General features: G+C 43.8%; 1 protein-coding gene across 1 annotated transcript in view; it reads left to right on the forward strand.

The window, feature by feature from the left end:
• Window positions 1–303: 303 nt before the first annotated feature.
• Window positions 304–10671, forward strand: part of LOC104501306 (chromosome unknown open reading frame, human C11orf73) — a gene marked incomplete at its 5' end in the record, with an annotated part of 11084 nt that continues 716 nt past the window's right edge. The window contains 3 exons of the mRNA XM_010145098.1: window positions 304–541; window positions 6449–6600; window positions 9053–9171. Of these exons, the coding sequence (XP_010143400.1) occupies window positions 304–541; window positions 6449–6600; window positions 9053–9171 (509 nt within the window). The remainder of the gene's footprint in view (window positions 542–6448; window positions 6601–9052; window positions 9172–10671) is intronic.

Here is a 10671-nt window from a genome sequence, read left to right on the forward strand (position 1 = left end):
ACCTCTTCTGCACCCTATTTTCCTCCTACGCACATGGGGAGCGAAGGTATTCTGATCCTGTAGTCCCGGGTGGGATATATGTTCAGCGCAGGTAGAACAAGACTGTTGTGCGTTTTTAGTAATATTTTTTGCGGTTGTTTTTCTGCTGTGTTTGACTTTCATCTGGCTATTTGCTCTTTACGTTAGTACGTTCCTCCCTTTTTGTTATGTTCCTCTTTAGGTGTATTTCTGTAAAAGGAAATTCACAGTTCCAATCAAAGATGAAAAGCACAGTAACACTAATAAAGGTTTTGTTCTCTCTAGGTACAAGCAGCTCCACAACAAGTGGCTGAAGACAAATTTGTGTTTGATTTACCGGACTATGAAAACATCAACCATGTAGTGGTCTTCATGCTGGGAACTGTACCATTTCCAGAAGGAATGGGAGGATCTGTCTATTTTTGTTATCCAGACCAGAGTGGGATGGCAGTGTGGCAGCTGCTGGGGTTTGTCACGAATGAGAAGCCAAGTGCCATCTTCAAAATTTCTGGTCTGAAATCCGGTAAGACTGGTAATAAAATAGCAGTCAGTGAAACAGATATATGCCTGCATGCTAAAGGGGATAAACATTTGAAGGTGGATTTGAACAAAACCCTACTTCAAAAGGTAGACCACTCTGTGTTTTCAGATGGTCTTGAGCCAATGTGGTGCTAGAAGCCATCTGATGGCTTCTTGGAAGTTTGTCTGTCTGTCAATGTTCACAGCAAAATTTTTCACTCATCTTCTCTTGTATGTAGTGTTGATCTGAAGATTTCTCTGAGCAAGCTTGGATTAAGTTCCAGTGCTTCTGCGTAGAGAACCTGAGGAGGAATGACCCTGTAACTCCCACAGCGTGGGTTTCAGGCAATTGTCTAGACATGCCTGCAGCCTTTTCAACTTGTAGTGTTAGGCGGTTGTGTTCTTTGTAGCACAGAGAAAGGTTGTGCAAGAAGTCAGGTCTGACGCAGTGGTTTCAGGCAGTGCTTCCCACTGCAGTGCGGTTTCACAGTGTAACGCCCTGCTGGGGGAGTCGTCACTGGGAAAAGCTTTCCAAATGTTTTTGGTTTTGATACAGACCCGAGTCAGAGCGGTCTGACTCAGACGGCAGCCAGAGAGCGTTGGTGTGGGTGTATTCTCCTAAGTGTATGGGGGGTTTGCCATGCATCTTACAGAAGCGGTGGAACGCCCCAGTGGCCACCTTTGCGTAATTAAAGGAACAGATATGTCACTCAGCCTGGAGTGTTACGGTGATAAAGTAACACACATCTTCTGTAGGCTTCAGTGTAGGCTACAGCCTCAACCTGAGTCTTGATTTAGGCTAGTGGTGAGGTGGCTTGTGATGAAATGTGTAAATTCCTAACGTGGCAGGCTTGCTTTGGAATCAGTGCTGGGTGGCCGTGGGACATGAGTTAAGGGCTCTCTACGTGCAGAGGATTCTGAGCAAAATGAATTCTCATCGTATACGTTCCTCAAAAATTCGGGGCTTTTTCAGAAGGGAGAACAGCCATGGGAAAGGCATGGCGATTTTGTATATTCCAGAGTTGTTGTGTCAGTAAAACAGCGACAGTGTTGCCAGCTTTTGCTGTATGCTTTTCGTTCTTGGAAGTCTACTGTATTGTCTATGCTTTCAGACAGCTGTGTTGGAAAACATTTCAGATGTTTTTTTGCATGATTAACCACCACTTCCAGGTGAGGGCTGCTCTGGAGGAAGAGCTGTGACGTCACACGTTTGTGACGCCGAGAGGCAGTGCTGTGCTTGATGTGAACAGCAGAGAGCTCCGCCGTTCCCATTGCTGCCTACAGCTTATCTCTGACTGCAGAGTCAGTGTAAGCCACGCAGCCGCAGGTCCGTGACCATAAACATTGAAAAGTGGAGAAAACTAGGAGGCTGTAGGAAGGGGAGACCAGAGAGGGATTGCAGAGAGCTGGAATCGGTGAGAGCCATTATTGACTGCTGAAATCAGCACTTTGAATTTAATCCCTTGTTGGGAGGAACGGACTTGTGTCCCTGTTTGTCAGCTCCTGTGAAGCGGTGGCTGTAGCAGAGTTTCTTGCTGTGTGATGAAGAGGGCTGGTGTGTTTCCTGTGTGGATGTGAGTGGCCAGCTGAAGTGGCATGGTGTTTTATTACACAGACTTTGGGAAAGGTTAAATGTATCATTCATAACTCTTTTGTTAAGTTGATGTTTGGTGTCTGAAATGCCCTGGAACTGGACGGGATTTGTGATGTGTGTAACTTGCCCATGTTGCATATGGCTGCGAGGACTGTATTTAACAGCCCAGGGGATGTGGTGTTGCACTTCTGGACTATGAGGGTCAAGTAAAATGACATTGTTCCAGGCTTTTGTTTGCTTCTCTCCTTTTTCCTGTCCCATGCTTACTTAGGAAAACCAGTCCAGGTGAATGTTGCAGTGTTTCCAGGCAGGATACGAGGAGGTTGTCTCGATACCTGAACTGAAGGGGAAGTGGCTTTTGTGGAATACGCTTTTCAACAAGCAAAAGTGATTTGTGATGTAGAGACAATTATGAACCTGGACGCTTTTTCCTTGACTAGAGGTGCTATTTGAACTCTGGTAACCTCTGAATAAGAGATTTCTGGATTAGGTCTTGAAAATGTCTCACAGCATGTCACAATACCTTCTGAAAGTTTCCTTTAGAGCTCCTCTGTAAACCAGGAAAAGTTTGTGGAATCGTATTTCTTAGTAGTCTCAGTACAAGCTTGGTATATCCTAAAGCAGGATTTTCTGTTGTTCTTGAAGACTTTCAACTGTCTTTAAAAGCTATGCTGTGAGCATAGAAATACAAGTGCTCATGTGGTTTGTGGGGGTTTTGTCTTTGGGGTTTTTTTGTTGTTGTTTTGATCTCTTGATTTAGTGAGTGAAGTCTTGCATCTGCTGATACTGATTAAAAGTCTGAGTCAAAGGTACAATGTGTCCAGCATTATTATGTGTTCCCTTTTGAGCATTAACTATCACATAAGGTAGTGACTGGCTTTGCAATAATTATTAAATCTGAATTATTTTCTTTCTCTTCAGATGCAATCTTCATGCTTGCTAGAAATAAGGCTATTAAGTCAATACACTCCACCACCCCACCCTCAACACAACAAAACTGATAGCTGGATTTCATGCTAAAAGCTGAACAGTGTGTGTTTGTGAGATTTTGGGGTTTTTCTGATGATTGCCCCACCCCCCAGTGGGATGACAGTCACTATGTGTTATTTCAGACTCTTACCACTTCTGGATTTTTTTCATTACAGGTGAAATATTTAACAGCCTGTACTGAAGGAATGTAAAGTATTTCTGGCCTTAACAAAGCTGAGTGGCTTCTCTTGTGCCAAGAGGAATAAGTAGCAATATGCCTTTGTGAAAGAGGCTGAGCTGATCTCTTGAAATGGTGCAATTTCTGCCCTTGTATAATAAGCTGCAGCTGTAACCAGATGCTGTAGCAAGATCCCTTGGTGCCTGTTGGAGCTGCACGCGTTGTGCTAACTATATGCCTTCATTAGTGCCACTGGCATTCCTCATGGAACCGCTGGGAGCTTTATCACCCAAATGGAGACCGTACCACACGCTGAGACTGAAGAGCTTTTTGCTTGGGCTGCTGATACCCTGTCAGAGCATGGCTGCTCTTGGCAGGCAAGACAGAGGTTCTGCTGGGGTTTGCCACAAGACTTGTGTTTGGACTTGTGCTGGTTTGGACATTTTTGTGGATGGGGTATGTTGCTGACCTTCCTTTCCAGAGCAGGAAGTTATGCTGCAGGGAGGCAGCAGGGAGGCAGTTTGGGCCTAGAGGATCAAGCTTTAGAAGAGTGCTGTGGCTGGCAGTTGTCACTGTTGCTGGCTTGTCTGGACTTCTAGATCTGGAGAGGTATATAGTCTGGTAACACTTTAGTGCATAAAACCATATATTCTTTTCTGACTGCACGTTGTTTTACAGATTGAGAGTAGATTCATTTCATGTGATTGTGCATTAAGAAAGGGCTTAGAAATATTCCTTGCCTTGAAATTATAAGGGGTTTTATTTTTCAGTTGTGCCTTAAAGTGTGGTAGAAATAGAAAGCAAATCTTGGGCTGGGATTTTGCACCCTTACTGGAAGTATGTTGACAAGTGGAATAAGAGGGTTTTTGTTTTCCATTGCAGATCTTTTCTGCTGTAGAGCATGCAATGATGTGTGTGATGTTGTTTTCCACTTACAAATAAGCTCTGCAATAGAATGTCTGCATTTGAGGCCTACACGTGGATGAAGTTTTTGACATGGCTGGGCTGAAAGGTGCTTGCTGTCTTGTATCAGGGGTTTAATAAAGGGAAAGAAAGGGATGGAAAAAATATTTTTCTGATTGCAGTTGCTCTGCTATGACACAGTACGTTGCAGAGTGCAAGGTCTGAGTGAGAAAACCTGAGCTTGTGTTTTGGTAGCGATGAACATGCTGTGGTGCCTGTGTTTGTAAGGTTTGGAATGCTAATTGCAAAAGCCAAGCATTGAAAATGTGGAGCATATTGCAGTTGGTGTAAGGAGGCAGGGGATGCTTTTCTTCCACCATTTTAGGTGGACATCTTTCCAGAGGAGTGGTTCCGTGGGAGTGCATGCAGAGTGACAGAATGGATGTATGTTATTATTAAGAGCATGAGTGTCTTTTTAAAGTACCGGTTGGTATATTCTGGTGGAATCTGTTGCTTAAGGGTGTTACATTTTTATTGTAAATGTCAGCTGCTCAAGAGAGGATGTTACAAGATGTAAAACTTCTACCAGCTCTATTGCTATTGGGATTTTTAATTACAAACTTGGGTGATATAATCGCTTTTCTCTTTCTTTCTGAGTACTTTAATAAACTTTACCTTTATCAAGCAAGCATTTGTTTACAGTAAAGGTTGAAATTACATAGCAGTGGCATCTCAAAAATGCTTCTAAATGGCACTTCAGGAGATGAACTCTTCTTCCTGGCCTTGTGTTGAAATAACAGCTTAATAGTGAGTGCTTTACTCATAAATTACAGAATGGTGGGGGTTGGAAGGAACCTCTGGAGATCATCTAGTCCAACCCCTCTGCTGGAGCAGGTTCACTTATAGCCAGTTGCACAGGATCATGTCCAGGCAGGTTTGGAGTACCTCCAGAGAAGGAGACTCCACAGCCTCTCTGGACAGCCTGTTCCCAGGCTAAAGTAGCACTCCATTGCAGTTGTAGGATCTGGAGTGATGGAGTTCCAGTGGAAAAGGGTGCTGGGTTTGTGAGCATGCTTTCCATACAGGTTAGATGTTGCCGCCTTTGTGGCAGTGCCTTGTGCCTCTGCGGAAGAATGGTCAAGTTTCTGAGATCTTCAGTCTTGGACCTGAGTTTGTCTTTTCAGACTTGTGTGTTTGCTGGCTGAGTTTTTGACCACAGAACTGAGACAGGTGGTGCTTTAGGTTTCAGTTAGCCTTTCCTGTAGCTCAAGGTTGTGTTGGCTGGCCTGTAGGACATCCCGTGATTAGCTTTGCTTTCTCCTGCTAGTGAGAGGCCAGAGAGTGCTCCTGAAACAGCACTTCTCTGTTAAAAGGGTATTTGCCTGTTGTGTTTGCTCAGACTTGGGTGGAGTATTAGTATTCGTTTACTAACAGCATCATGGTCCCCCAGACCTTTCTCCTGTGTTTTCCTTTACAAATGCTGACAAAGGAGTGCACGATTTAAGTGCCTCTCTGTGTCTGTTGTTGTTTGTGGAGACCAGCTGAAGCTGGGGCTGAAAGTACTGGTTAGCACTCTGTTGAAAAAGGTCAGAAGTGATGGCCGAGGCCTGGAGTGATGCCTGTAGGAGTGTTCTGCAGTTTGGGGCCGTTTCTCTGCCCAATTAATTGTTTTCTTTGTGGCTCTTGCAAAGTCAGAGGCTTTTCTGTTCCATGGCTATTCCTTTGACCTTTGCTGCTGTCGGTGGTTTTGAGCAGTTCACCTGAGTTCTGGGGCTGCCGAGCCCTCCACAGGGACAGCTTCTAGTCAGAGTCACCTTTAATGTCCTCTATTTTTCAGAGCACAAACAGGTTCAAGAACCTGGTTTAACCAGCTGTGCAGCAGTGCTGCATGTTTCCTGTTTATCTGCAGTTGTTACGATGTGAATTCAAAGCTTGGTTCCTACAGAGAAAGGTTCTGCTGTCCTTTACTCAAAGATCACATTACCTGTTGAATCCACTTACTTCATAAGCAGCTTTGAAATGATGTTTTTCTTTTTTTTAGACACGTCCTTAAGCTCTGCTGTGTTTTTTAAATGTACTGCTCACACTGTTTCATCTGCTGTACTTGTGCCTGTGGTTGGACTGTGTGATTTCTCTCTGTTTGTGAGACAGGGTGGTCTTTCTGGTGGGAGCTAAGGAGTACCTTCTTCAGAAGAGGCATGGTGTTTTAAGTAACGCGGTCTTTATGTGTGTGCCAAATCTAACACTGCTGTTTGTGGTGCTTTCAGGGAAGGGAAGTCAACATCCCTTTGGTGCCATGAACCTCCCTCAAACGCCAACCGTGGCCCAGATTGGAATCTCAGTGGAACTGCTGGAGAGCCTGGCCCAGCAGACTCCTGTTGCAAGTGCTGCTGTGTCATCAGTAGATTCATTCACAGAGGTAGCTTGGACATTCTGTTTTCAGAAATTCTCTGTACTTCTGAACTCTTGAGAACTGAGCCTCCAAAGTACTAATTAAAAAAAAAAAAAGCTGCTATGGGTGGCTATAGGATTGTAATCAGCCTAATCATGGCAAATCATTTGGCTGAATGCTTTGATTTTTGAAATTACTTTTCCTTACGCTGGAAAACTGTCTCCTGTAGAGGATTGGATTTTGCATGCACGATGGATTCAGGCCAGCAGACTCACTTGTGTCAATGTCACTCTAACGTAAAAATACTCATGACGCTTCCTTACAAGAGCAGCTGTGACTAAATGCTTTAAGGGACAGTGGGTCTCTGGTGATCTAAAGGTGGTGGAACTCCAGTGCATAGACTTGTAGGGCTGGTCAGAAATTACTCAAAAGTCAAGGCAGACTGGGGCACGGATGCAGATAGCTAGATACCCAAGTGCACCACTGACCCTTCTGATGAAGTTCTGCAGAACTACAGAAGCTGGCCCTCTCCCACAGAAAGATGTTTTGGGTTGTTTTTCCAGTTCTTCCCTGTGGACCAGGCCCTGGGCAGCAACACTTGACACTTTTTAGCCAGCCTGTCCATTAGTTTGTACCTCTGCAAATCCTCAGCCAGCTCTAGCAGTTGGCCACCTACCAGCAGTTCACGGAAAGCTAGATGTGTGTGGCAGGTCTTGATTTCCCTAATGCTCATGGGTTGGGCATTACCTTTTAAACATCTCAGCAGCTGGTGAGGCTTTTCTTGAGGTTTTTTCCCCTTGCTTTCCTTACAGACACTTGCTGAGGTAGATCGATCATTGAAGAGTAACCCTGATAGTGATGCTGATGTCCCTGGCAGTGTGTACACACAATAGCTCCAAGTAATTAAGGTATCCTGGAGAAAGTTACTGTGACTAGGAGTTGACAGCTATTTTTGAATAGTACAGTTAACTGATTTTTTCTGGAGTTCTTAGAAATATGATTTAGATATCAGTTGTCCCTGATTCCACCATTTTTTATTACAGCAGTAATTAAGTCATGAGGTCGTAATGTGCCACTTGAGCTCGTTTCAATGTGGCTGGTGGATTTTTCTGGCAATAGTATTTAAAGAAAAAAAACACCTCATGACTGCATAACTTTTTTACAGATGTTATTTCCAGTTAGGTGGATTTTTCTGTTAAAGAAGAGTATATTGAAATCGTATATTGTTTTCAAGGAATGCAACTGAGTGAAAGGTTGAAGTAATAGTTACTCCTATCGAGAAAATATATAAAGTCACAGTTGAACGAAACATTTGAGGGAGCAGATAGCAGGGGAAGGGGATATGGCTATGAGCAAGTTTGTGAATGACTAATGGCTTTAATACTTGACATCATCTCTTTGAAATCGCTACATTATAGCAATACAAGTATTTTCTTAAAGACAAAATCATCTCTTGCTACTCTAAATTAAGAGGTTGCTTTCCCACTGTATTTTTAGTAGGTTAAATTAAGCTTTACCATTGTATATATACTTTTATATATACACAGTTGTATTATTAAAAAGTTGTATGGAGAAAAGTGGGGCAAAACCAGAGTTCTGCCTGTGAGTGGGGTGAGACTGAGGGTAGGCTTCTGGGATATCAGTTCTTCCCCTCTTTTTGCCAGAGCAGGTGGAGGGAAGCACAAGAACGTGCATATATTGCCCCAGGCTCTGTTTTACTCCATCAATTCACTGTCTATGAAAATAGTTTGTTCTTCCACCAAAACAGTACATACTTTTTTGAAAAGAAAAAGAACAGGGGAAAGAAGAAGGTACCTTGGGGTTATGTCTTTGCAGTCTGGCTGGGAACGTCCTACAGGCTCATCCTCTGCCCACAGGGCTTGCTACTTCTTGGCCCCTTTTACTTCCTTATTCCTACAGTTTGGGAGTTCCTCATGCATCCCTTTCAAGACCTTCTGACAGAGGATGCCAGGGTGGCAGCTGTTTCATGGCAAAAGTTAAAGGAGTTTTCCCTGTCGCTGGAGTCTGAGTCCATGGATTATGGAGGCAGATTGCAGACTTCCTGGGTGGTTTAACAGGTGCTGTTTTGCTGAGCGGGAACCACAACTTGGACCTGGTCCAGTTCTTCTGATGGTTTAATTTGGAGGAGAGTGACAGCTGTTGCCACTGCATTGCTGCTTTGTCACAAAAGAAAAAAACACTCTTCCCAAAGCTGTTCATGCACTTGGATGAAATTGGGCAGGGAGAGGGTGAGTGAAGATTCTGAAAATGATTTCTGGATGCTGGCTGGATCTGAGGGTTAGGACGTTTTGATCAATTTAAAAAGCACGTCCCTGGACCATAGCCACTTTCCCCTTGAGTTTTAGATGGCAATGCTGATTTTATTTCCTATAGGAGCTGTCTATCTGTTAAACCTCTGCACAAAAATTCAAACTGAAAAAAGAACTTACTTAGAACATTTTTTTTTTTTTAATTGCAGTTCACTCAGAAGATGCTGGATAACTTCTATAACTTTGCTTCCTCATTTGCTGTGACTCAGGCACAGATGACCCCAAATCCTTCTGAAGCTTTCATTCCTGCAAATGTAGTTCTGAAATGGTAATGGCATCTTTATATCAATTTTTTGTTAGAAAAGTGCTACATAGCCTATGATGGCTTTTTACTTCTACAGATGTCACCCTTCACATGCAGGTTTGCACAATGTTGCTGCTTATGCAAATGCTCTGGAGCCATGGGAAGACAGACACACGGTTACTTGTCAGCCTGTGCTTATTTGTTATGGTCTCTTCCTAGACAGTTCTGCATAGTTACAGTGCTTATGAATATGGGAGGGGTGGAGACACCGTGTTCCTAGCTGACCTGGTTCTGTCACCAAGACCCTTGAGCACAAATGCAAGGGTCTGTCTGAGAGTTGCTTTCCAGGGACTGGTTTAAGCAGTAACTGTTGATGAGGACAGCCCATGTAGTCCAGAGGGTAGGCTGTGAACTGCAGGCACTCCTTCAGGCTCTCTGAAAAATACTTTCCTACAGTTTATCGGTTCAGGCCTCTTTAGCCCCTACAGTATTAACCTAAACCGATTTGAAAACAAGGATCTGGGCTCTCTGGATACACTTTTATCATTAGTACAGATCTCATGAGTTTGCAAGCGGTTAACGTCAGCAATATCTTTTCTTTGGGAGTGTATCTATCTTGATGCAGATCTCTTCTGTAGATAAGCTAACTCTATACTCTCCATGACCATACGAGGGTGAGGTCTCTGAGGAGAGAAACCAAACGGAAGACAGGCAGAAGAGGCAGGGTAGTGGCCGGTCACTGCATGGATGATGCTGAGTTTGCTTTTGGCTCTTGTTCAGAGCAGCGCAGTGGAGCGAGGCATAACTCCAGTAAACTAACACATTTGGGTATAGCATCTTCATTCATAAATTTGAGTGGGTTTAAAACCTTTTAGAGCCTCTTGTCTCATTTGACTTGGGTTAGGAACTCTGAGCTGGAGACGGTTTGTTTTCCTTGTTTCATTGATTTCATTTGATACCTTACAGCTTGGGTTTCAGGGGATTGAATGGGTTTTTTAGCCTTTTGTAGCCTTTTGTTTCTTTTTAGCAAGACATTGTTTACTTTCCCTGTTTCTTTGCCTTAGGTCAGTAATGAATTCTGATGTTCAGTTTGTGGTTTGCTTGTTTCTGCGAGTATGGGAAGTGAAATCAGGACAGTATGTTTGTATCTGGGATTCTGTTATGTGTTAGAGAATTACTCTTCCTCATTAGATTTTCCTAAAACATTGCCTTACATAAAAAAAATGTGGAAGGTAGAACTATTTGGTGAGGGTGGAAGAATAATGGGGACTGTCTCCAGGTTTCTGTTAGAACTACAAAGCAAATCAGTGCATGGCCTCGACTGCAGGGTTGTCTGCAGTCTCCTCTTCCCACCTGTGAGCAGGTTACACACGGCAATCCTGAATGGAGGGCTGTGGTCTTTGTGTCGGCCTGCTCAAGCCTGTCAAGCTCATGCCTGCTGTCCTGTGAGCTGCAAGTGCCAGGCTGGCTCCATGCACCCTAGATGGAGCAGCACTGAAGGGGTAGTACAGGGACAGCTGAGCT

Source organism: Buceros rhinoceros, unplaced genomic scaffold, assembly GCF_000710305.1.
Source record: "Buceros rhinoceros silvestris isolate BGI_N320 unplaced genomic scaffold, ASM71030v1 scaffold22891, whole genome shotgun sequence".
NCBI lineage: Eukaryota > Metazoa > Chordata > Aves > Bucerotiformes > Bucerotidae > Buceros > Buceros rhinoceros.